At 42.8% G+C, this 26257-nt stretch overlaps 1 protein-coding gene across 1 annotated transcript; it reads right to left on the bottom strand.

Annotated features, from left to right (window-relative positions):
• Positions 1–1428: 1428 nt before the first annotated feature.
• On the bottom strand, positions 1429–25599 carry spg11 (SPG11 vesicle trafficking associated, spatacsin). Its single transcript, XM_070907285.1, has 40 exons — positions 25385–25599; positions 24259–24446; positions 23849–24076; positions 22715–22931; positions 22105–22242; positions 21043–21431; positions 20727–20872; positions 20471–20585; positions 20115–20270; positions 19770–19945; positions 19460–19636; positions 18721–18792; positions 18414–18541; positions 17675–17853; positions 17366–17561; positions 16427–16630; positions 16178–16284; positions 15793–15938; positions 15325–15489; positions 15009–15075; positions 14344–14506; positions 14006–14214; positions 13821–13929; positions 13332–13491; positions 12634–12912; positions 11412–11612; positions 10701–10808; positions 9875–10040; positions 9389–9603; positions 8071–8815; positions 7254–7399; positions 6790–6994; positions 5766–5900; positions 5048–5181; positions 4682–4801; positions 3556–3724; positions 3355–3431; positions 3113–3268; positions 2038–2189; positions 1429–1849 (listed from the first exon to the last, which is right to left on the bottom strand). The coding sequence occupies exons 1-40, from the start codon at positions 25597–25599 to the stop codon at positions 1675–1677; spliced, it is 7233 nt and encodes a 2410-aa protein (XP_070763386.1). The 3' UTR covers positions 1429–1674.
• Positions 25600–26257: the final 658 nt, after the last annotated feature.

Here is a 26257-nt window from a genome sequence, read left to right on the forward strand (position 1 = left end):
TGTTGGAGAGTTTCATCATCTGTGAAACCTGTTCAAGTAGTAATGCATGGTTGTCATTGAGAATATAATTTTGTGGTTGTGTGTTTACCTGATAACAGTTATTGTCATGTGCACGCCTTCCAGAGACAGATGGGTTTAATTCCAGGATGCTTCCCAACATCCTCGTCTCAGCAGCTCGGCTCTCTCTGCAGCTTATTACCAGCACTGCCTACAGCGGTAATGAGCACAAACCAAACATAAAAGCAGAGCATCTGCAAGTTTCAGCAAGTTAAAACTCCAGAAAATCTTGTTAATGGCTGAAGGACATTTAACAAAAGCTGATGAAGTAAAAACAAGAGATTCTACAGCTGGTGGAGTGTCACATATTCTGACTGAAAACATGTCTGGAGTCACACTGAGATATCCAAACATGTAAACACATCTGCAGCTGTAATTAACACGTTCACACTAAGCAATATATTACAACAGCAGGAGTCTGATCACTTCCAACACTGTTCAGATGGAGATCACAGACATGAGGAGAGAATGATGGACTACCATCTAGTGGAGGAACAGAGAACTGCATCTTTCCATCCGTTTGAATCCAACAGCAGAGAATTTATTACCAGAGATGATCTGTTTTAGAAAATGACTTACTCCATGGTAAATTAAAATAATAAAAATAAGCACTAAAGGGGAACTCCACCATTGATGACTTGACTATGATGTCATGAGCTTGAGACATTGCATTCATAACAGGAAGCTTGTGTTACAAACAGGAAATGTGGTGTTTGAAAGATGTGGATGTTCACCAGGCAGGGAGGGAAAATGAAAGAAACTCACAACTTACATAAAGAGTACTTTTGCTTTAGATACTTTTAGTAGGACCCAGTGTTTTTGCAGCTCGATCCACACTAGGGAGGGACTAAAAGTCAGGATACCTCGGCCTCTGCTTCTTTTGTTTTATTTGTCTCCTGTGAGTCCTACAAACTTCATGGAAGTGCAGCCCTAAATTACTGGAGTACCTTTACAGACAAGTTTGCTTTCTGATCTGTGATGTTCAACAGCTGTAGTGTTGAAACTTCAGCTTTTCACGAACTTCTTTCCCCAAACCTGACTCGAGTACCACTACTACACGTAAACTGTGTACTAATTTCATACTACACTCTTTACTTCTAAGCAGGTTTTGAATGACAAATATAATTTCACTCAAAACTGTCAGTATACATACTAAAAAACCATTTGATGCCACACTGCAATGCATAAAAAGCAGCTGCTCACAGCTGGAAAAAAAATTAGCAAAAAGAAGAGCTCCAGGAACACCTCTGAAAACAAAAAGTAATAAGAAATAAGAGCAGAAATCTATTGATCTGCAGCAGAAAACAGAAGCTCAAATCTTAGATATCAATACAGTTTAGAAAGTGTCTTTAATGTAAATGTTTACAGCGTCAGTATGTTTGTTATCTATTAATAGAAACAGATTACAGTCTACCCGATTTTAATTAATCTCCACAGAAGATAAGTTAGAAAAGACAAAGGTTTTTCTTTTTGTACTTTTTTTTATAAACAAGTATTTTACATCGACAGTTTTTCAGTTATTGGTTCTGTTGTCCTCATAAAGAGGCTGAAGAACGTACAGCCAGCCGGTCAACTAGTCAGTCAGTCATTTAGTGAGTAAACCAATCAGTCAGTCAATCAGCTGTCCAGCCTGTCGTTCAGGTAGCTGGAGGTCTTGGCGTCCTGCAGCAGCGTTTTGGTGACATCGTACAGATTCTGCTGGTAGGCCAGCCTATAGCGGCTGTACACATCATCACAGTGCATCAGCAGGCGCTTCACATTCGGAGTGACGCTGCTGGGAGCGCCATCCAGCCTGAAACAACAACAGACACACACACACACACACACACACACACACACACACACACACACACACACACACACACACACACACACACACACAGGTGAGATGAGATCTAACTTTCAGGTGATTTCAGGTGGTTTACTGACAAATATGTGTCACAACCCCTGATGGATGAGCACTGCTTTCCACTGTCTTACTTTTTGAAAATGTCCTCAAACAGGCTGGAGGTCAGCGGACGGTGGCGTTTGAGCTCCTCCAGATAAACAAAGTCTCCTTTCAGGATCACCTTCTGGTACAAAATCTCTGCCCAGTCTGGACTGTAGCTGTACGCCTCCGACATGACAAACACCTGAAAGACAGACACACCTGGATATAATCTACTGTCTGTATGTCTGTAGAGGTCTGAGGCTCTGGATCAGGACTATTGGTACCTCACAGAACATTTTTTATTATTATTTCCTGGCTGTTTAATAAACTCGCACTCACTTTACCAAGTTCAAGAAGAAGTTTAACAGTGTGAAAACTGGACATTAACATTAAAAGACAAAAAGTCTGAAGCCACGATAGTGACAAATTAGCACACCGACAGTTATGGTAACTACTGTATGTTAACATGCTGACCTTTAGCATGTTAGCAGTCATGCTAATATTGGATGGTAATGGTAACATCCCCACAGTTAGTATGATAACACGCATGGTTATGAGTGACACAGTTAGCATGTAAACATGTATTATAACCTTTGGCTTGTTAGCAGGAGTAATCTAACATTTAGTATGCTAGCATGTTAATATTAACATGTTAACAGGCCAACTGTACACATTAACATGCTAACATAACACATTAACATGCTAACATGTTAAACATTAGCATGCTAAGTTCTGTATGTGGGTTAATATGCATATGTCACTTTAAAGTATGTTAGCTTGTTAACATGCTAACTGTGACTAAGTATTTTGCATGCTAATAGAGCTGCAACAAATTATTTCCAACACTGATTAATCTGCACATTATCTTCTTTGGGCTACATCAGTTTGGGCTATGCTTCTGTCAAAAAATACTGAAAAGTGACCTTTACCATTTCTTAAGGCCAAGGTGAAGTCGTCAAAAGTCTTGCTGTGACTTACCACCAAATATATTCAATTTACTAAACAACAAGTCAAAGAAAAGCAGCAAATCCTCACAACTGAGAAGCTGGAATTGGGAAATGTGTGGTAGTCTGTAGCTGGTCTACGGGTGTTTTGAGGAATGCAGGTAGCGTAACCTAAACAGACCTGGTAGCATCGTGGCAGCGCTGTGACGGTGCTCAGCAGCTCTGCAGGTCGCAGGTTGATGACGCGCAGGTCTGATCCCTGGTTCAGGAAGTGCAGCTGAAGAGCGACCAGCTTGGCTGTCCGAACACAGCGACTCGCCTGACGGACACACGAGTCCTGGAAACATACACACAGAGTTAGTATCTCTCTTATCGGGATATGAAAAGGTATAAGCAGAGCAACATGTAGAGAAGTTCAGGTACCTTGGAGAAGCTCTCTGCAGCATCCTTCAGCAGACCCAACACTTTGACCAATGAATTCTTCAGATCAGGAGTGACGACTGTTTAGAGACAAGTCAGCAAAACTCAAGGTCAAAAACAACAGCATGGCTGACACTGGGATCAAGCCAGATAAAGAAGAACATTGGGTTTTTGGTATATTCTCGTGTTGGCTAGCTGGCTCACCCCAGGCCTGAGACTCGATGATCTTCAGCTGTGTTCTGGCAGCCATCTCGTGGTTTTCTCCGATCTCCCTCCTCATGCTGAAACAAAGCGCCACCATGTTGTGTTTCTCGCTGTCTGCGGGGAGGCAGCGCTTTATGTAATCCAGCAGAGCCGTCTTCAGACTGGAGCTCTGCGACAGCAGGGAATGACAGGAATTAAGATCAGCTTCAATGTGGATGGCGATAGTTAAAAAAAATGGATTACAGTAAATCTCATGAAATTATTATAATGGCTCACATGGTTAAATGAACATAATGTACATTTCCACGGCACTAATTCAATCAGTCCAACAATAGTTTGATCTTTTTTTTTTTTACCTAAAAATGGTATAGAATAAGAATATTTATTTAATACTGTCATTTCAATCACTGCTACTTTGCCTTTTTTTTTTTTAATTGCTGTTAAACTACCATCAAAAAAACCCAACAACTCTTACAGTTTCACATTAAAAGATTACCAGAAACGGGAGGGATTACGCCCTCTGGGCCACTGGAAGGCTTTTAATGTGAAACATCTGCGCAGGAAACGTTAAATTTCATTGACAGTAATATAACATTGAACACAAAAAAAGCAAAGTAGAGCCAATTGCAATTAATTAGTATTAAAGTTACTGAGAAACATTGTTCAAGAGTCACCACTTTACATAGAACTTTTGGCTTATCCAACTGTAATAAAAACGTTAATTTAACGTAGATGGACACTATTAATGAAGTGCTTTCCCTATTTACTTGTTTCTTTAAATACTATTTGAGAATTTACTGAACTTAAATTTGATATATTATGTTTCAATATAAGATTAAAAAGGGGTTAAAATGAGATTAACATTGGGTTATTACTGGATAAATATGAGAATAAACTGGCACTGAAGGAAGGTACTGTAGTTTTATGCACATCCCATCCTATATTTAGAGCAGGTGCAGGATAGCAGATTAAATGAAAGTAAAAATGGAGAGTATCTGCACACTGGATGCCAAACTTTTATCAGTTTTGGCATCCAGTGTGCAGATATCCTCCATTTTTTCCTCTAACAATTGGCCATTAACATATGATTACTGTCGTGTGTGTGTGGGTGTTTGTGTGTGTCCACCTGTCCTCTGTCCGTGTCCATTTTCTTCCTCAGCAGCATCTCAAAGCGATGGTTCTGATGCAGCAGGTCGAAGACGTACGTCATCTCATTATACCTGCCGATACCTGTCAGCAGACGCACCTGCACACACACACACACACACACACGCATGCACAGAAAAGGTTTGTTACTTTATCATCATTATATTTTAGCATTTGGTGTCACTCAGAAAGTAAATAGTGAACTTTTAGCATTATTCAGCTAATATCAAATTTCTGTCTAATAACTAAACGTCAAGTTAATTTACGTACTTTGCAGAACAATGAGAGTCTGAGGAAAACAACAACAACAACCTTAATGGTGTGTGGGTCAGTGGGCGGGGCTTACCAGCAGGCTGAAGTGCTCTCCTGGGGCGAGGTAGGTGTGGCTGAGGTGACGGGCGGCTTGCAGCACTCTGACAATCCCCTCCATGTTACAGGTGAGACTGAAACAGTCGTGAGCCACGATCAGCAACTCTACAACTGCAGGAGAGGGAGAAGAAATATACAATTTCATGTCATCATATGATATATATATATATAGGGTTGTTGAGAGCGCAGAGACTGAACTAAACAGTAAATGTGCCGTTAAAATAAAAACCGTGGGCTGAAAGGTGCTAAAATGCTGCGTGGAGCTGATGGGTGATGAGTGACAGGTGATAATTTCCTGGTTTTGTCAGTATGACCAGCTCCTTTCACATCACACGTAGTCGTTAATCGATTATTAATATGAAATTTGACTGATGCAGATATAAACCTTGATCAGATAACAGTACATGGTATCACTGTCTTTGGGAAGTGCTAATCATGAAAAGGAAGAGAGTCTGCTACATGCCATTAATGTATATTTAAATATATGATCATTATCAACAGTACTGTGCTTAAAGGGACATTTCACCAAAATGGCAGCCAAAGTGAAGTGGGTACAAAATACATGAACTAATGCTTCTTTTAAAGCTTCACTTTCTACAGTTACAATTGTCCTCTGCAACAGAAAATACACTATGTCACTACATCAGCCACTTCGGTGCCAATAAATACTGTATGTGCGAGTGTTTGTGTCGTACTGCAGCTCAGATCTCGCAGAGGAACAGTGTTGAGGTTTTCCAGCAGTTTGACTCCCACCAGGTTGGGATCGTCACACAGTTTGATGAGCTGGACCAGCGAGTCCCGGCCCTCCGACGGTCTGAATACCTGCCTCTCTGCTTGGTCACACACACACACACACACACACACACACACACACACACACACACACACACACACACACACACACAGAAAGAGAGAAGTTTAATTTGAGCAACACATTATCCAAGTTCTGATTCAACTCAGCACTAAAATCTACAAGAAAAAACCTTGTCAGACTGCAGCATGCACAGAGGAAGAACAACTTATTGCAGTATTTTGTTACGTGAACTCTTGATACATTCAGAGCTAATTGTCAAAACTGAAAGACTGATGGTGGCAGCTAATCTGAACTCTCATTCCAGTTTCTCCAGTGTGATGATTTGCTGTTATATCATTGTAAATTGATTTTGTATTTCCTATTTTATGTTTGTTTTACAGTGATAAGTATACAGCACGGACCAATGCAACATACCACAGCATTTATAGCCTAATCTAGTTTGCATCTAGTTTATACAAATGAACAAAACTCAGTAATATCTTCAGGTTTTGGACTGTTGGTTGGACAAAAACAATTTCAAGTTGACACCCTGGGCTCTAGGAACATGTGTTGGCATTTTATGGACTATAAAATCTGAACAAGATCAGAGAGCAGGTGCTTGCAGAAATGGCCATTTTTACTATTTTATTACACTCTTAACCTTCTACCTAAATAATTCCCAGGGCTGCTTCAAAGCAAAGCAGCTCACCAAAGAGCATGATTATTGCTTTCACTGTGTCAACGTCAAGGAAGCCAAAAAATGTTTATAAAGAAAGTTAAGCAATTGAGACATTTGACTTGTAACACTCAAACCATCTGGTATCTGGAAGTAAAACGCCTCAGCTCGCTAACTTTCAGCACAAACCAATTTAGTTAGATGATACAACAAACAGAACAGAAGACAACTGAAGACGCCCTGATCTCACCAGGCTGCAGCTCCTGGGCAGAGGCCAGCAGCGCCTGGACCACAGCAGAGGACACCAGCTCGGCTACAGTGTCCGCAGTGAGACCCTGAGCTTTGATGAAGGCCTGAGCCTTCCTGAAGCGCTCTGGCTGCTCCGACAGCAGCAGCTTCTCCAGCACCGAGTGAGGTTCCTCCTTGCAGACCTGACTGAAGGAGCACTGCAGCTCCTGGACGGGACAGAGGGACACAGATAGGGTCAATCATAAAAACTTGCATTAATGACAGCACAGTTTGATACTTTCAATCAGAAGGGGGTCAGGATCCAAGGGGAAAGAGTAACAGCGTAGAGGTCAATGTGAACCTTCTTTACATCTTTTTTTTTATTTCAGTGGTTTAAACTTATGTTTTTTTAATAGTTTCCACAGTTTTCCAAAATGACATCTTCCAATATGGACAGGGGACAGTGTTGGGTGGACTGGCCGATACCTTGGAGAGCTGGTAGAGGCTGAGGACTTGTTTGCAGTAGTTGTTGCCGTGGCGACACTGATCCACCAGTTTCTGGAGCTGGACAGCAACCTCGTCATCAGGGAGGGGGAGCATCACGAAAGACGACAGGCTGCTGATGGAGTGAGCTGGAGGAGATAGAGTGGGAGAAAGAAACAGAGAAAACAAAATGTAGAAATGTACAATTTTGTACTTGTACTTTACTTGAGTATTTCCATTTCATGCTGCTTTACACGCCCACTCCACTACATTTATTTTAAAACTTTAGTCACTGGTGCTTTGCATATCCAACATATTAATTATGACATATTACAGATTAAACTACACAGCAGTATATAAAGTAGTTCATATTAGCCCCACCTTTACCATCTTTACCATCTGTACTTATCACTTTAATGTTACATGTGTACATTCATGCATCCCTAATCATAATCCAATAACATTTATTATTCTGAAATGAGCAATTTTGTATAATGAGTACTTTTACTTGTGGTACTGAAACTATATTTTTATGCTTTTGTACTTTTACTCTCTGAATGCAGGACTTTTACTTGTAACCTGAGTATTTCTACACTGTGGTATTGCTACTTTTACTTAAGTAAAGGATCCGAGTACTTATTCCACCACTGGAGAGAAGTATTGGAAGAGAAGCCACTGTTAGGTCACATTGGGTGTAGAAAGAGTTTAAATTATTACTCCTAATGATGCAACGAGATTTTTTTATTTGACAGTTAGCAGAATATTATTGTGTATTGTGATAACAAATGTCTAATAAACTGAAGATCAGAGGGAATCTTACAGCTAGTAAGGCTCGTCCTTGGCAGAGCTTCTGATGCCTCTTCTTGTGTTTCAGGGTTCAGTTCTCCAGAAGCCAGACCTCGGCAGCGCAGCACCACCCACATGTCTGGGTGATACAGGGAGAAATAACGGCACACCCGACTGGCTTCATGGATGCTGCCTTCATCTAATAACTGACCGATCAGCCCAGCCAGAATGCTCCTCTCCTCTGGACTCAACACGGACTCCATATTCAACTGCTGCTGCTCCTCAGAAGGACCTGAGAGTCCCTCCAGACTGAGACACGTCTCTGTGTTCAGGCCTGATATGTTGGCGAAGGAGAACTCCTTCATGAGCACTTCGTATGTGTTCATTTCAGGCGTCATGGCAGGTGGCGGCAGGTTGAAAAGGCTCTCCTTCTCCATGGCGACGCTGAGGACACGTCGTCGGACCCGGCTGATCCACAGCTTTTTCTCCAGGCTCTCCAGTTTGTCCACAGGAGCCGGGCTGAGCAGGGAGAGCCAGTGAGCGGCGAGGCAGAGCAGCAGGCAGCGTTCCTGGACACCCAGCAGCTCGCTCTGAGCCTCTGCAGCCGCGGAGGAGTCTGCAGTCCCACTTTCAGCCTGTGACAGGAAGAACTGGGAGGCTGATTCTGGATCAGTGTTGTCAGCCTTCAGCTGCTCGTGACATTTCCTCCAGAGACTGACTCGGGTCTCCAACCTTCTCCACTGCCACTTGGACTTCTGGGAGTTCACTTCCTGGAGAAGCTACACAGGAGACAGAAATGCTTGTCTCATAAGTCATCAGCAGTTCACTGAAAACTAAGCTTGTCAGTGCTCTCTGGTGGACAAACTTTGTAGTGGAGATGCTTCGTTTCTGAACTATGAAGTATGTACTGACATTTCTTACTCATCAGTCACATATATAAGATAATTCTGTGATAAAACAAAATGATAGTAACCACTATGCTATTGTATGAGATGGGGTTTACTAAAAATGAAAGGGTCTGGGCCGTAGCCAGGACTTTTTTTTGTAAATTATTGGGATTTTTCTTTTTTTGTTTTTCTTAATTATAATTGTAGTTCCTGTGAATTTCATTTAACATGACAGTCTAAATGCTGCCAGGAATAAAACTCTGTTGGAGAAATACTGAATCCTTTGTTGATTCTATTTTTAATTCATTGAAATCTTAAGAGTTCGACCTCAAAAAGTCAAAAATGTAGAATATATATATATATATATATATATATACATATAGTAAAATAATTTAGGTGTGAACGTAAACTGTGACCCTAAAAAGTAAATATAAATCTTGATGTGTGCTATGTGGTGGGTCAGACCTGGCTGAGCAGCAGGCGGTGGACAGGCAGGCCGGCCAGCTGGGCGACCTGCCTGGCCTGGCTGTAGCGTCCCCTGGCCTGCAGAGCGTCCACTGTAGCCTGGAACTCCTCCTGCTGGACGGAGGGAGAACTGCACTGTAGCAGCCTGGGAGACAGGCTGACCTCTGACCCCTGTAGCAACTGACTCAGCTGACTCAGCTTCCTGAAGTCTGGACCTACACATACACACACACACACACACACACACACACACACACACACACACACACACACATACACAGCACAAGAATGACAAATTCACACTAAATTCACCTGTATGCACATTAAAAATAAGCTTATAGGCAGGTCAGAGGTCAGAACGAACATCTTTTTCAGAGGACAACAGCAGCTGGATGAAATTGGATCACTGTCATCTCCTGAACTGCACTGACAAATTCTGACATGTTTTGTGATCAGTTTACGAGGTGACGGACTCTCCGATCTCACCGTTGGATTTGAGGAGTTTGTCGACATCGGCCAGGAGCTGCAGCAGCCGGTGGAGGTCGTACTGGGAGGAGCAACGCTGCAGCATAGTGAGGAGCAGCACGGAGGCCTGGCTCTCCACCCACTGCAGGGGGAGTCCATCGGAGGGTGCTGGGCCTCCACTTCTCAGCTATATCAGCAAGGAGAAAGAGAAGGCAGATGAGAGAAATGAAGAGGATGATTCATAAGGTCCTTCATTGGCCCTTTGCCTGGGAGACCCTACCAGGAGAGGTCCCAGGTCCCAGGGTCAGAGGATAATGTATTGATCCAGATTCAGAGTTAAAAAACACAGCCCTCTCATTCACGTCAATGAGACCACAGGCTTGACACAGTGGTGGTCCTGACACATGGGGGTCCTGGTTGTGTTTCACTGCCCTCTCAGAAAGTTTCTTGCATGCTGCATCTCTGACCTTGGTGTGCTCAGAAGCATGCTCTGTCACCACACCAACAAGTTAAACCACTGAAGGTCAGCAAATGTAAGATTTTCAACAACCATCTTTGCCTACTAATTGTCTTTCTGGCAACAACATAAATTGTGAATGCAAACTAGCTGCACTTACAGCTGCTCATCTACTGCACATTGCAGGGAGGAAGCCAGAGCACACTGGAATTCACTGCTTCTAATACATTTGACAATGACAATAAACTTGAACATCAACTGTGTTATCACACATTGAAAATGTAAATAATGAAACAAAATAAAGCTGGTTTAAAGTCTCTGCAAGCTGATTTGTACTGGAGTGATGTAGCGCAACTTTTTCATACTGGTCTGTGGGTGGGCAGGACTTACAGTGATGAGTGTCCTCTGGAAGTCCAACAGTTTGGCTTTGGCCTCAGAGAAGTTCCTGTAGTCACAACACAACTCAAACATCCTCAGCACCAACACCAGAGGACAGTCCTGAGAGAGGGAGAAAACAAAAAATCTAAAAATCTTTGTCACATGCATGCTAATTAGGCAGAATAAATTCAATCCAAAAGTAGAATATAAAACTGGAAAGAATCAATCAAATCCCAAAACAACCCAGATATTACATTCGGCCTCGAACATCCAATGGCGGAAATAACCTTACAAATCATTGAAGGTCTAGTCGAGGAGAAAATATTAAAAATCAAAAATATTAAATATTATTCTCCTCACATTCAACGTGTTGCATTTCCAAATGAAAAGATATAATATATTCTGGGAGAAAAGCCTTTCCTGGCAAAGACGGCAGTGTGGAAATGTCACACTGTATTGAATATAGTATTAAGGAAGGAGCTCTAATCCAGTGTGTATAATCTTTTCTGAGCCACTTTTCATGACTCTTTCATCCAGCACCTGACCTAAATAAGTAGGACCTGCAAACATCAATGACTCCGCTTGGAGAAGAGAAAAACTGTATTCACCTTCACAGTTTCAGACAGGAGGGAGAGACACTGTGGCGCACTCAGCTAATGTTTTCAAATCTCTTTCTCTGATCACATAACATCTCATTGTTTTCATCTCGTCTCAGCTTTTTACCCTCTGGAAGAGCTCGAAGCCTCGTAGGAGGGACCTGACGTGGCCCCGCCCCAGCAGCGTCCTCCAGATCATTGACAGGTCATGCAGGGTCCACTCATGGTGCTGGGGGGCTTCGACCAGGTGGGAGGTGGCTTCCTCGGCTGTGACATCATCGACTGAGGTCAACACCCACACACACAAGCACGGCACCAGCTCCGCCCCCTGTCAATCAAACAGGTTTGACAGTGTGATGAACCACATGAATTGTGTTTAAGTCTTCAGTTGAGGAGCCGTGTGTAACGTGGGGCGACTGCAGGTGTTGGACTGTAGTGTAACTGGGCAGAGGTCATAAGTAATCTAGTGTTTCTCATAATTCTAGGTAGGTCCTAAAATGCTCTACATATAGATTATATGCCAGATATATACTTCCCTACACAGTGCATACATAAATACTACATATTACTGTCCTTCATGCATCTCCACATACATTCATACATCTTCCTGTATAATAATCCACAGTATATCCAAAGAATATAAAGTATATTTACAATACATTTTGTTTGGCCTTGTTTACAGATTTGGTGAGTAAATTCATGTAAGTCATCCTTTATCAGAATTTGAACTGAATGCTGACTCACTGTTTGTTGTTCTGCCAGTTTTTTCTGTTTGTTGTTTATTATGTGCAGATGTGGCCTGGAGCTGTTTTTACTGGCAGCTTTAATTGCAGCGGCGTTTATTGTTTTTATTCTTTAATAACTCAAACATTTGGATAGCCAACAGAGGATTTACTTCAAGCTCTCCCATATCAATCTACAATATCAGATTCTTTGATTTTGATCTACAAACATGCACAGTTAATTAAATTTCACGTTTAGAGATGCTGCTATGATGCATCAAATCAAGCGCCCCATAAACTGCCTGATCGTTTTGTATTGAGCACGCTGAGGTTAACAGTTCTCTGTTGCATCTACAGCTCTGCATTGGTCTGTCTTTGCTAAATCATGCCAAGTCATCAAATCCCTCTCATAACTATACCGTTTATTACCCTCTGTTATCCTTCACATTACAGACACTAAAGACCCTGTAAGTGTTGTTTTTTTTAAAATCTATATTTGGCTAACATGGTACATGGAACAAGAAAAGTTCACCCTGTGGGTCCATAACAGATCAATCCAGCATGCGCATAATCTCTTAGTGTTACTTTACACCAGCAGTGATCGCTAGCTGTATTTTGTGTGGTTACCTGTTGACAGGCAGCCATTACAGCCAGCGTTGGGCAGCGTTGCACCAGCGCCTCCTGCAGCAGGTACCTGCAGGGCACCGCCTCCTCCTGGCTCTGCAGGAGGACCTGGAACAGCTCCCTGGGGTGCTCCAGGAATCCAGAGGTCTCCTCTGTGTTCAGAGACCCTGACTGCTCCTCAGAGCCACAGCTCCTCCTCTGACTGTACACCTGCAGGTCTTGAAACGCCAGACTCAGGTGGGCCTGCAGGGCGGGACCAAACTGAGCTGCCAATGACCTCACCTGAAGGAGGACCAAATATGGTCAGAGGAAGGAGTTTGACATGACATCAACAGAAGTTACATTACAGTAGAAATAACCAAAAAATGACACGGCATCATGTTTTAGAATAGATGTATCTTACACTGATCAGGGATGTTAATTTCAAAAGTTGATGCCTTTTTAGATGGAGTTGACTCCTACAGTGTGTAAAGCACTTAGTTCAAGCCGAGATGGCGGTGCTGCAGAGGAAATTACTTTTTGTTTATGATAAACAACAACCATAAAAACTGTGTTGTTATTTCTCAATCAGCACGTTCTACAAGCGCCAGGCAGCATACGCAAGCTTATAGTTTAACGTCATCAGAAGTGCAACAGCCACCGGTGGCACTGTTGTGTTAGAGCTTTAATGTGGAAAGGATGTTGTGGAGGTGTGTATTCACCTGCTGGGGTGGGAAGTTGTGCAGCTGGACAAACAACAGGAAATGGATAAACTGTCCATCATCGGCGCAGTGGGCGGGGTAAACAGAGCTGAGATTCAGACTGTGGAGCTGACAGAACTGAACAGGCAACGCCCACTCCTGAGCCGCCTCGTAGGATGACCTGACACACACACGCAAATATGTATAAATGTTATTGTTTTCAATTTGCCACTTTGGTTTTTGGACAGCAGAAGCAACGTTTCCCTCTCCTAAACAAGTACAAGTTTAAAATGTCCTACCTGACTGATGGAAAAATTGTGTTTTTGACATTAGCAAACTTGTGTTTAGACGACTACTGCATCAAAGAATTTTCATCCTCTGCTTTGATTTTTGGCTTCAACTAGTTTCTGTCAAGTGAAACTTCTGTGTGCATGTAATTTTTATACAGCCAGTCACAGAAAAGAGTGTATTAATGTATGATGACTTCAGTGTTGTGGGTAGCGGATTTACTTGCTGATGCCCTTCTGCTCCAGGCTGTCGGTCACTGCAGCTTCTAGGTAGCCAATCAGCTCCTCCGCTACTCTAGGCTCCGCCTCTGCCAGTTTTACACCTTTAGACACTGAAAAGAGACAAATCAGTGTGTTTACCCAGTGTGTGTAGGTGCTGTGTTGCAGCAGTGTGTGTGTTGTGTTTACCCAGTGTGTGTAGATGCTGTGTGGGAGCAGTGTGTGTGTTGTGCTGGTTCCAGTGCTGCAGGATGGTGTTCATGGCTCTGATGTCGACCCTCAGCTTCAGGCTGCAGGCTCCCAGCAGCTCACAGAAGCAAACGGTCGCTGACGCCACAGGCGCCACATTAAAACACTGCAGGCCCAATCTGTACACCTGCTGCCAGGTCTGCTGCAGCCTGAAACACACACACACATTGCTAATGTTGTGTAGCAGAACAATATTTTTTCTTCTTTTCTGTTCCATCAAACATTTCACTAGACTCAACTAGACTTTCCTGAGCTGTAGTTCAGTGTGTCAAACTCACAGTAGCGCGACGTCACTGCAGCCGCTCAAATGCTGGACGAGGAAGGTGGCGTATGCAAAGGATGGTCGGCCATGACGGAGGTAGTACAGGAAGTCCAGGTTCTCCACCAGAGCGAACCTGTTGACCAGGTGAGGGCTGGAGAAATGAGGCAGCTCTGAAGTTTCTGTGGAGGACAATCCCATTAAGATGAATGCATGTTTACACAGCCTGTAGACCCTTGAGATTTGTATTTATGCTCCAACATGCTCACAATAACAATGCTAACATGATGTTGTTTAGCAAGTATAATGTTTGCCATGTTCACCATCTGAGTACAGCTGAGGCTGATGGGAATGTCATTAGTTCTGCAGGTATTTGGTCATAAACCAAAGTATTGGACACATTAAAATGTTGACCTGATGATGGCGCTAGATGAAAAGTCAGAAAAGAGGATCACCAACATCATTATAAATTCATCACGAATGTTTGAACCAAAGATTTACTGGCAATCCATCTAATAGTTCTTGAGACATTTAACTCAAAACCACAAATGTCAAGCTCATGAAAAGTCAAGGGGATCACCAAAATCAGTAGGCTTCATTGTCTGGGAACCTTGACTGTCAGAATAAAATTTCATGACAATTGATCTAATAGTTGTTGAAATATTTCAGTTTGGCAGCGCTTACCGGTGGAGTTGAGGGTGTTTGCTGCCTGCCAACCGAACAGCCTGGAAGGATCCAGAGGATGGAGCGACTGGAAAACACAAGAACTCAAAAATGTGCTTTCAACTTCACATACACACAATCTACTGTAACAAGCAGGGCTACTGACATGCTAAAATGTGGCTGCATGACACCTCTGAGTGTCAAAGTGGTAATTAAAACCAGCTCCACAGGAGAGGAGAGCAGCATGATGACAGGATGAACTCTGGAACAGGGCATTAATCGGCTCCTGTAGGTTTGATATTTTAATGAGGACCATGGCTGACAGGTGTGAGTGTACCTGCAGGAGGTGGTAGACCGAGATGTCGGAGGACGGGCTGTTTCCTCTGGGCCCTGCGGGGAACAGGGCGGCCCTCAGTTTGGGGTGTGGGGCCAGGGCCATCTTCAGGAGCTGGGGGTCGAGCGTCCTCTCTGACCTGCCCGACCTCTCACCCTGAACCACCACCTGAACACAGTTAGTTAGGTTAGTGGTTGTAACGAGTTGGTGAGCTGTGGTCTTATGCTCTTCACTGACTTACACACATGAATAAGACACAATATACAATACCAGCAATACCTAACTTTAAATTAACTTCAACTTGATGTCGACTGTATTGTTTAAAATGTGCATCCAGTTCCTTTTTGTAAAAACTCAATAGGTAACAATAATAACAATCTTGTTTCACACTACTATAACATTGGTTGTGCTTTTCCAATAAATAACCAATCAGGGTCCTGGTTACCAGCTGGGATTACATTTGATGTTTACCTGGTCGATTCCACCGGGGGCAAACATGATGGCTGCCAGGGCCAGCAGACTGTGTCCCTCTAACAGCAGACTGCTGAGAGATGCCTGGCTGCCTGGTAACAGCACCTGAGCACTGGTTAAACTGGCCTGGAAGACCAGTCCTGGATCTGGAACAACAGACAGATGGGGACAGTTATATATATATATATATAAATATTTATAGCCGAATGAAACTGAATGAAAACAGTCAAAGATTCAGTTAACAATGTTATAAAAAGAGAGTAAAGCAGCAAATCCTCACATTTGAGATGCTGGAACCAGATATTTTTCTGAATTTTTGCTTCATGAAATGACCTACAAGATGAATGTGTTTTAAGAAATGTTGGTCATCAGGAAACATTGGTACCTGACAGATCTCTGGTGATCTCCTGGATCTTCACCAGCATCTCAAACCAGGGCTGGCTCTCAGACAGGCTCTGATTGGACAAGAGGGGGCAGTTTCTGGGAGTCAACCTGTGGAGGACAGACAGACAGACACAGAGATTAGCAGCTAATTAACATAACTGACATTTTACAATCACTTAAGTAGCTGTAAAACTTAAACACAATAAAAAAAAGTTAACATGAAAGTACATGTCATCTGGTCAACACACACCTGTAGTACTCCAGGTAGGTGTAGAGCAGGTACTGCAGGCCGTGTTCCAGGCAGAAGGTGATGAAGAGGCTGTGGAGGTCGAGGCCGAGGGGGGAGCGGTAGTGAGGGACAGGAGGGGATGAAGCCATCACCCCTCCACCCTGAGCAAGCCTCCACAGCAGCTGCTCCAAGTCTGCCAGCTCCTCCGGGATGAACAGGCCACTCCTGGAGAGAAAGAACACAGACATAAACCCAAATGAACTGAGCAAGAAGTCTGTACACCATGTTATACAGTGTGTAGTGAGGTTTTGTTTTATAGTTTTGTTTTATATTTTGTTTGAACTGGTCATTTCTGTGAGGACAGAGCAACCACAAAGATTAAGTTTGGCGTATATTTGGTGCATGTCCTTATTGTACAGTTTTTCATAATTATGTTCTTTAAAATTAAAAAATAATAATAATAATTATAATAATAAATATTTCTTCTTTTGCCATTCTGGTGGGATTTGTAGCAGAAAGAAAGAGAATACGACCCAGATTGGCTGGCAGTACCAGAGGCTCCACACCTACGCCAGCCACAAGCAAAACATGCTTGTATTAGGCCATTACAGTAAATTTAAATCTCTCCATCTGAAACCACGTCAGGTCTGGTTGGTTCTTTTTGAGGCAGCATTTTTTGTAAAGAGTAAAAATTAACTAGCAATATCTGAGAGTAACAGTTGATCCATGGAGAGTGACATGCAGGTTGCTCACAAAATACATTAAATAAAAATGTGAATGTGAACTGAGGACTGAATTCACAACTTCAATTGAACTCTAGCAGCAACATTGAAAAATATGGAGAATCTAAGAGAGCTCATAGAGTTTACTGGATATTTATTAGGCCTCCAAACATTTTTCAACAAACTTAAATTTCTGATGAGTAGTGAACCGTCACTGGGGTGAAAATGGCTGCTGTACCTGGCCAGCAGGTCCAGGATGTTCTCCCTCATGGAGGTGCTGCAGACTGTGTTGCTGTTGACCAGCTCTGGGGTTAACTCAGGCCACTGGGAGGCACTGGAGGTCTCCCTGTTCCGGATCCAGTCGACCACCCGGTGCTGGTCATGCAGGGCGGTCAGGTAACGCCACAACACCGCTGAGTCACAGGAACTCAACTCTAATGAACCAAAAACACAGAGAGAAGTTCTTTTGAGAATGAATGAAGACTTTTAATGAATGAAGGAACCACTGTGAGGTTTTTGTTCCGTTTTGTTTTGATCTACAGTCTACCTGTGTGTTTGAGTCTGGATAGGAGGATGGCGGACTGGCAGCTCTGGTCCCAGTTCCTCACCCAGTCCAGTCTGAGGTTTCTCCAGAGTCCCCCTTCCTCCTCAGACCTCCTCTGTCTCACCAGCTCCTTCAGAACCTCCTCACCACCAATTGCCTCCCTATGGACCATCTGAACCACCCTGTAAAGACAAAGGTATGTGAGAGGATAGAAAGTGTTCTGATTCTCAAAGTCAAGACTTGACCTCATTTCTACCCGGGAGAGTAAAACGTCTGAACAGACGAAAGAAGAATCATCTGGAATTCATTCGAGAGAGGAAGCTCAGATGAGAGAAAGGGGAAGTTTAAAGGAGAAGACCCAGAGGGGTTAAGGAGGAGGTTCAGGAGAGTTATACACATTTGAGATAAAGAGGAGGAAGACAGGAGAGAAAGAGGTTGTTTTCCAAAGAGGTGCAAAGATTGAGAGGAGGAACACAAAACATTCAGAAAAGATAACAAAGTGGTTACCGGGACCAAAATCTTAAGGATAATAACTTTGACACGGCTGGATATATGTGCATGCTAACTAATAGCTAACTAACTTAACTTCTTATTAACTGATAGCTAAACCAACACAGACTATGGCGGGTAGATTGTTTGCCAGCTAGTTTCCTGAGCAGCTCGTGTGATGATAACATAACTGTTAAAAATATGAATTTACAGGCTAATACAGAATATATTAAACAGTCTGCAGTATCTTTACCTTTGTGATGTGGTATTTGCAGGGCAGCGGGATGCAGGCAGCGATTCCAACCTCTCCATTTCCCTTATGAACGCCACACTCTGGATCTCCTCCGCTGGAAAATAACTCCGCCTTGACAGCTCCTCCACCTGACCAATCAACCAATCAGAGGCCTCAAAGAGTTGTAAAGATGTACATAGAGAAGATATCAACGTAGTAGTAAACACAAACAAACGACTGCTGACGGCAAATCCTGTTAACCAAACAAAATGTATTAAAAATCAGCGATGGCAGACTGGTTGCGTTTACTATTAAACACCAGACTCACCACAAACTCCCTGAGGTCCTTGTCGTCGGTGTAGAGGCAGATACTGTGGAGCTGCTTCTTCACACTGAAACCCTGAAAACACAAAATGCCTGCAGTTTAATATTTGACCACGAAAAGCTTCTGTCAATTCTGTCATTCAGGCTCAGATGTGCCTTCTTTAGCTGCCAGCTAATATTAGCGTGCAATCATGCCTACCCTTATTCAGAGAGTGAGATGAGAAGATCAATACGAATCTCAGGTCTGTGACTTAAGTACAGAGCTGGAGTCACGACGAGGCTAAAATGAAAGAGTTACTGGACTTAACTCTAAATAGTGATTTTTACATTTCTGTTTATATATAGTTTAACAAATAAGATACAACGTGTTAATGAGTGAGTTTTGTTGGTGGGTGTATTTTTAAACTTTGGACAGAGCCAGGCTAGCAGTTTCCCCCTGCTTCTAGTCTTTATGCTATGCTAGGCTAACCGTGTCTTGACTCCAGCTCCATACACACACACATGAGACTGATATCCATCTGAATATCTGACTCTCAGAAAATGTTGAACTATTCCTTTAACACACAATAACAATTACTGGATTTCAACATGCCAACATTTGGCATCTAACTTTCAACATGTTAGCATACTAATGTTTACATGCGACATGTGTACATTTGCTAACTGTTAGCATGTTGAGAATGTGCATGTAACATAAAAGGAGGGTGGTTGATTGATTGTGTCCTGCAGCGAGGTCTTCCCACCATGTTAATGAGGAGCGTGTTGGCGGTCTGCAGGTCTCGGCGCTGCAGGCAGGAGAAAACCTGACGCAGACCCTCCATCCTCAAAGCAGACAGACGCTGCTCCGGCCGGCTTCGCCTCCTCAGGACAGCCTGAGCTCTGGGGATCTGATTGGTCAGGATAGACTGACTGACCACTTCCTGCAGCACACACACATACAGAGTTATGAAACATGAAGGGACGCTAACACAAATTTACATTTGTTCTTGCAACCTGGCCCTAAAGACAAAAATACAAAAACAAAACGATGCGACGAAAGTCTGGAAATGTCACCTCTGTCAGCAGCTGCTCCCACTCGTCTCTCTGGGCCTCCTCCTGAGCAGGATCAGCAGAACTGGTGCTGGAGGTGTCGCCCCCTGCAGGCCAGGGGAATCGCTTCATGTAGCTCCTCAGTTCGGTGACGTAACGGTCCAGAACATCTACGCAGTGCTGCACGCCTGCGTCCTCGTCTGCAGACACATCAGAACAGCTTTAACTCTCAGACAATAATCATAGGTGATTTAACTAACCATCTACAGCTGTGGACAGACGTGTGTGTGTGTGTGTTGGACAGGACAGAGGTGTGTGTGTGTGTGTGTGTGTGTGTGTGTGTGTGTGTGTGTGTGTGTGTTGCCTTACATTGTGTGTTGGAGAGAACTGAACGGATCTGTGTGTTGACAAAGCTGATGGTGATGTTGAGCAGTTGTTCAGAGAACTGTCGGCTCTGAGCTTCACTGTTTGAATCTCTGACCGCTGAACACAGCAGGTCCAATGCAGGACACAACTCCTGGACACCTGCGCACACACACACACACACACACACACACACACACACACACACACACACACACACACACACACACACACACACACACACACACACACACACACACAAAAAAAAACACAACACATTTAAAATGAAAGATTACAAAAGTCTAAAATGTCTCTGAGCTGTTTCTTAAATAATTGTGTGTTTATGAAGTCTGTATACGTACTGTCTGTCAGGCTCAGTGTGGAGGCTGCAGGCTGATCGGAAGCAGGGTTCAGGATGTTTTCTTTACTCTTCAGGTAGAAATCCACCGTGTCCAGCTGACGGTTCTTCAGTCCAGCCTGCAAAACACAAAACAGCTTTAAAAGAAGCAGTAAGAGAGACTATTTATCTGTCCAAACAGCATATATAGGACATCCAAACGTCATGTTGAAACATTTCTAACAATAAGTCCCATTCTAACAGTCTCCTCTGCCTCCTACCTGCAGGGCGTGGATGGGGATGGAGCAGCGCCCCCAGCTGTTCAGGTGACAGACTGCGTCTACTGTTGCTGCACTCCCAAATAGCATCAACCTGCTGAGCAAATCCTGCTGGGACACTGAGAACAAGACCTGGAACACACCAGCCTCTGCAGACAGACAGACAAATAATGGGATTCAGATTTTTCTCATATTTCTGCACAATGTGACAACTGAGCACAACACAAAATACAAAACTATGAAAAGTAAAAGTAATTTTTTCTCAGCTCTTCTACTCTTTCACAATAAAAACACTGTGTGTGGCAGCACACAGACTTACTCCTCAGCAGCAGTCTGTGCTGTCTCTCTCCACAGCGCTGAACCGGAGCCGCCTCGCCCTCTGCCTGGTGGTAGTTCACCCTCCCAGACTCTAAATCCCATAAGGCCACTGTAGTCTGTCTGTTGCCAGGGGAGACGAAGGTCAGCTGGGCAGAGAACTCGGACACAGTGAGCAGAGACGGAGTGGACGACTCGGGGACGGAGAAAACAACGGTCGCCCCACTGTGAGGCACTGTGCTGTGGCCCGAGGACGAAGCCTGGTAGGATTCCAGTTGGGGGAGGAAGGAGGACCAGGAGGTCCCGGCACGCTGGGAGGAGGAGGAGGAGGACGAGGGAGCTACATCCTGCTGAGCTCTGCTGTACATGGAGGCCAGACGAGCTTCCCAGGAGCTAGAAAGGAGTCAAAGTAAGAGGTCAGAGGTCAAGATCAAAGGTTAGAGGAGAAGTTAAAGGTGAACTTACAAATATTAAGGACCGATCATGTTGACAATGCAGCCATATATTTGTGTTGGAGTGAAATTATTAAAATAGTTTAGGGCTGCAAATTGATTAATCTGACGATTATTTACCTGAATAATTGTTTATAAATCGTCTATAAAATGTCATGTGTGAAAAAAGCCCCTAATAATTTCCAGGACCCCAAAGAGTCTAAAACCCCCATAGATATTCAGTTTAATATCATATAAGACAAAGAAAAGCATCAAATCCTCACATTTGAGCAGCTGGAACCAGTGAATGTTTTATTCACTAATTATTTAAACTATGAATAAATTATTGACTATTATTATCTACTGAAACGCTCAGTGGTTGATATCATTTACTAGTGAGAGCCAAATCAAATTGTCATTCTCTTCTCAATTGAAGTGTCAAATAATGATAAAGAACATCACATGATCTGCTGCTGCAGGAAAGACTACTGTACTACGTTACTACTAGTAGTACTACTACTACTTTCATTTTTGTATCACTCTCATCAGCAAACCTAAACAGAGATCTTGTAGTGGCAGTTATCTCTGGGGTCTCATTATCTATAATCAAGTGTGTGTGGTGGTCAGTAGCTCACCGGTCAGTACTGAAGGTTGATCCGAGGGCAGCCAGGCTGCAGTTGGAGCTCGACAGGCTGTCCTGGTCTCTTGGGTGCTGGGGCCGGAGGGGGGGCCGTGAGGGGGGAACAGCACAGAGTAGGTGGTCTGGATACATACTGGAAGACAGAAATATCAATCTGAAGTTTTGTTTTGTTTTATCTCTGGACGGAGCGTGATTAATGTGCAGATGAGTCAGTTGAATGGGCTGATCTGATGAGTTTCTTGTAGGGAATCAGTTTAATATTCCTCCAGTTGAGTCAGGAACATTCACATCCAGCCATGTGGAAAAAAAAGACAAAGTGGGCCACGTCTCTGCAACGCTCTCTACAATCTGGATCAAAACTGTTCAGTGGGCAGACAAATCCACATTGTTCCCGTGTGCAGTGTTATCTGTTTAATGTGCTTTCACAGTTACTGCTTATATCCTCGCTTTGAGAGGCATTTGTGTGTTTTATTATATTGTTTTATTGTCTACCTTTTTGATAAAAACAAAACATAAAAACAAGAACTGAACATGAAAAAAAGGAAAAAAAAGACAAACTTCCCAAAAACCAGAGGAGCTTTCCACTCATTTTCCTGCTGCTGTACCTAAAGTAGTGGTTGAGGTCGACAGCGATGGCGGTGTGAGACTGAGTGACAGCCACGGCTGTACTGAGATCAGCTGACACCTGGAGGAGGCAGAAGGAGGGAGATGAGGAGAAGGAGGCAGAGGAGGAGATGAGGTCGTCCTCTGCCAGGTCAGAGCTCAGGTAAGCTAGCAGGTCAACGCTGGCCAGCAGGCTGCCATCAGAGATGCTATACACAGCTGGAGGTCACAGTTAAAGAAGAGACTGCTGGGATCTACAAAGAGCTAACTCATGGTCCCCTCGCTAGCTCACAGTCCTCCTCAGTTGTCCTCCTCCATCCACTGAGGAAGACTGGGAGGTGTGGCTAAAAGCTCAGGAAAAGACCAGTAAACTGGCTTTGAGTAAAGATTCAAGTCTAGTTTAGTTTGGATGAGATTAAATTACATTACATTTAGTTGTGGGTACTTTAATGTTAGTGTAGCTTAGTTTTGTTTACATTATTTTAGTTTCAGCTTAGTTTCATAGCTTAGCTTTAGTTTTTTCATTGTGGCTTAATTTGTTTAGTTTAGCTTTGTTTCATCACAGCTACCTTTGTTTGATTTTGTTAAGCTACAGTTTAGTTTAGCTTAGTTCTGTGTGACTTATCTTCATCTAGTTTAGCTTGATTTCATATAATTAAGCGTATTAGTTTCACAAAAGGCTAGCTTAATTTAATTTAGTTTCACTCAGCTTTGTTTAGATTCGTTTTAGTTAATTTAGTTTTAGCTAGCTTACTTTTATTTGCTTTAGATTAAATGAATTTAGTTTGCTCGTTAGCTTATCTACTCATTTAGTGTTAAGTGATCTGTATTTTGTTCATTGGTTCGTTATGTTTAGCTTAGCTTCACCAAGGCTAGCTTAGTTTCATTTAGTTCAGCTTTTGGGTTAGTTTAACTCTTTCTTCTGGCTTAGTTCTGTTGAACTCAGTTTCATTCAGTTTAGATTAGTTTCTTCTATCCATGCAGCTTAGTTTTGTTTAGCCTAGTTTAATTTAGGTTAGCTTTGCTTTGTTAGATGATATGGTTAGTCTAAGTAGTAGTAGCAGAAGTAACAGTAGTTATATTTGTATTATCATAAGAATCTATTCAGCTGTAAAGCCGGAGTCAGTTGAGGATACATATGAGTCCAGTGGAGCTGAGGATGAACAGGGTTTCTCTGCAGACACAGTGGTGGACAGCAGTGTGTCTGTTGCTCTGAGTCAGCTGGATGCTGCAGCAGGATAACGTCTGCAGCTCCTCCTCCGTCTGCTGCCACTGCAGCTGCAGCAGCCAATCACAGTTCAGCAGCACGCAGCAGCGGCAAGCAGCAAACGACAGCACACGCACCGACTGCAGCTCACACACACCTGAAAATAAAGAATCAGTAATATTACAATATTTATAGATTAATAATATATATAAGCATGAGTCTGATCAGTTTCAGTGTCTTCAGTCTTCTGTCAGTTTGTGATTGCAGTGTCAGACCTCTGTGGCTGGACGGGAGTCTGACCCTGATGATGATGATGGTGATGCTGGTCGTGGTACTCACCGTGGTCCTGCTCTCTGACGGTCTGCAGCAAGCAATCTGCCAGACATTCAGAGACACAGAGCAGAGAAATGGAGGCTGATCGTTCTGCTTCCACCTCCAGCAGCTTCAGGTCACACTGAGATCCAACGGCCAGCAGCCTGAAGCTGCTGATGCCACGACTGTGGACAGACACCTCCTCCCAGGAAAAGCTAGAAATATGAGAAGATTTTAAAAGTTTGATTTGTTTCTTTGAGTGTTGAAGGAGGCACAATATTGTTTAAAATTTCACCGTATGCTTTGGCATCAAGACTTCCTTTCACTGGAACTTAGGGCCCAAACCAAAAAAAAAAGTGTAAAAATTGTGTAATTTGCACAATATCTATATAATTGTTCTCTATAGCATCATACTTTCTTTGATGACCTCTGTCTCCATTTTTTCTATTTACATAATTTAAATAGGTTTTGAGTGGCACCACGTGTACATAGTCTGATCCAGAAATTGTTGTCAAGGCGTGTCTTCGAAATAGTCCCAAAAACTGCACATGCAGACATGCAGCTGTAGTGATACAGCGGTAATCAAACGGAGGATGTGATATGAGTTGTAGTAATCACAAGGAAGGCGACTCATACCCATTGGTGCAATGTAATTAAGTACTTTTACCCAAGTACTGTACTTAAGTACAATATTGAGGTACTTATTTTCTGCCACTTTATACTTCTACTCCACTACAATTTTGAGGCACTAAATTTATTCGACAGCTTTAATCACAAATTACTTTGCAGATTGAGATTATTAATACAAAACATAAATTCAACCATTTGCATCCATCCAAGTACTTTCACTTTTGGTACTTTAAGTACATTCTGATGAATATAGAAGTTTTGTACTTAAACTTCAGTAAGATTTTGAATGCAGGACCCATAATTGTTGTATTTTTTAGTATTCTTATACTATTGCTTCATTTATTTAATTTACTTTCCACCACTCCTCACAACATATGAATTTTATATATTCAAAATGTTTTGGTCATGTCCATGAAATTAGATTTCTTTGGGAGGATATATATATAACTCTGATTATAAGATGTCGTGTATCAGACTAAAAACAAACAGAAAGGCTGAAGTGAACTCAGACTGTCGGACTGACTCTGTGTAGCACCCGTCGACTGCAGCCGAAGGCGCCTCTCTGTCCGCCGGGTCCCAGACCACAAGCCGCCCTGTCACCCCCAGACATCCGAGCAGGGAGCCTCCCGGAGCCAGTTCAGCTTTCTGGATATCCGCTACCTCTCCACAGTGCTGGTTCTCTGGGATCACAGACACCTCTATGGAGTTATTCTCCGGCCGCTGAGCCGCCTCCAACATCTTCACACGTTAAATGAACAACTTATTAAACTTCAACTGTTCGCTCAGGAGACATTTTTGAAAAAAACAATCAATTAAATGCCTCCAAACAGCGATTACAGCAACATTTCCTCTTGTCAAGTAAACAGCCGCTGGGTCCGGTAGTCACATGCCCTGTCTTCCCCTGTCAGCTGACTAAATCTGACCAATAGAGAAACGGTACAAAAGTGGACTTAATCGAAAGACGATGTTGGTTTACAAGTAAGAAATGTTTGAAACGAGCACACATAATCATCCTTTTTTAGTTTTATGTACATGCGTGTAAATTCAGCTACAAAACCCATCTTTTCTCTGTTTTCCATGAAAATAATGTGACTAGTAAATCAAAACGTTAAATCTGATAATAATTAAGCTGCAGTGTCTAACGAGTGTATAAGAGTATATTTATTTCAATGGCTTTATTCAGTTGTTGAAAAAGAAATGTGTATGCTATGTTTATTCTCTTCCAGAATTTTGTTTCTCAGAATTGTACATTGTACATAATTTCATTTAATAATGATCTTAAATAACATGTTCCTTTCAATAACTCAATAAAATGCTTGTATTACTTTTTTTATTGAACAACCAGCAACAATATATATAATACAAAAATAGAGGCTTTATTGAAAAATTATATTAC

The sequence above is a fragment of the Enoplosus armatus genome, chromosome 6 (assembly GCF_043641665.1).
Source record: "Enoplosus armatus isolate fEnoArm2 chromosome 6, fEnoArm2.hap1, whole genome shotgun sequence".
Taxonomy (NCBI): domain Eukaryota; kingdom Metazoa; phylum Chordata; class Actinopteri; order Centrarchiformes; family Enoplosidae; genus Enoplosus; species Enoplosus armatus.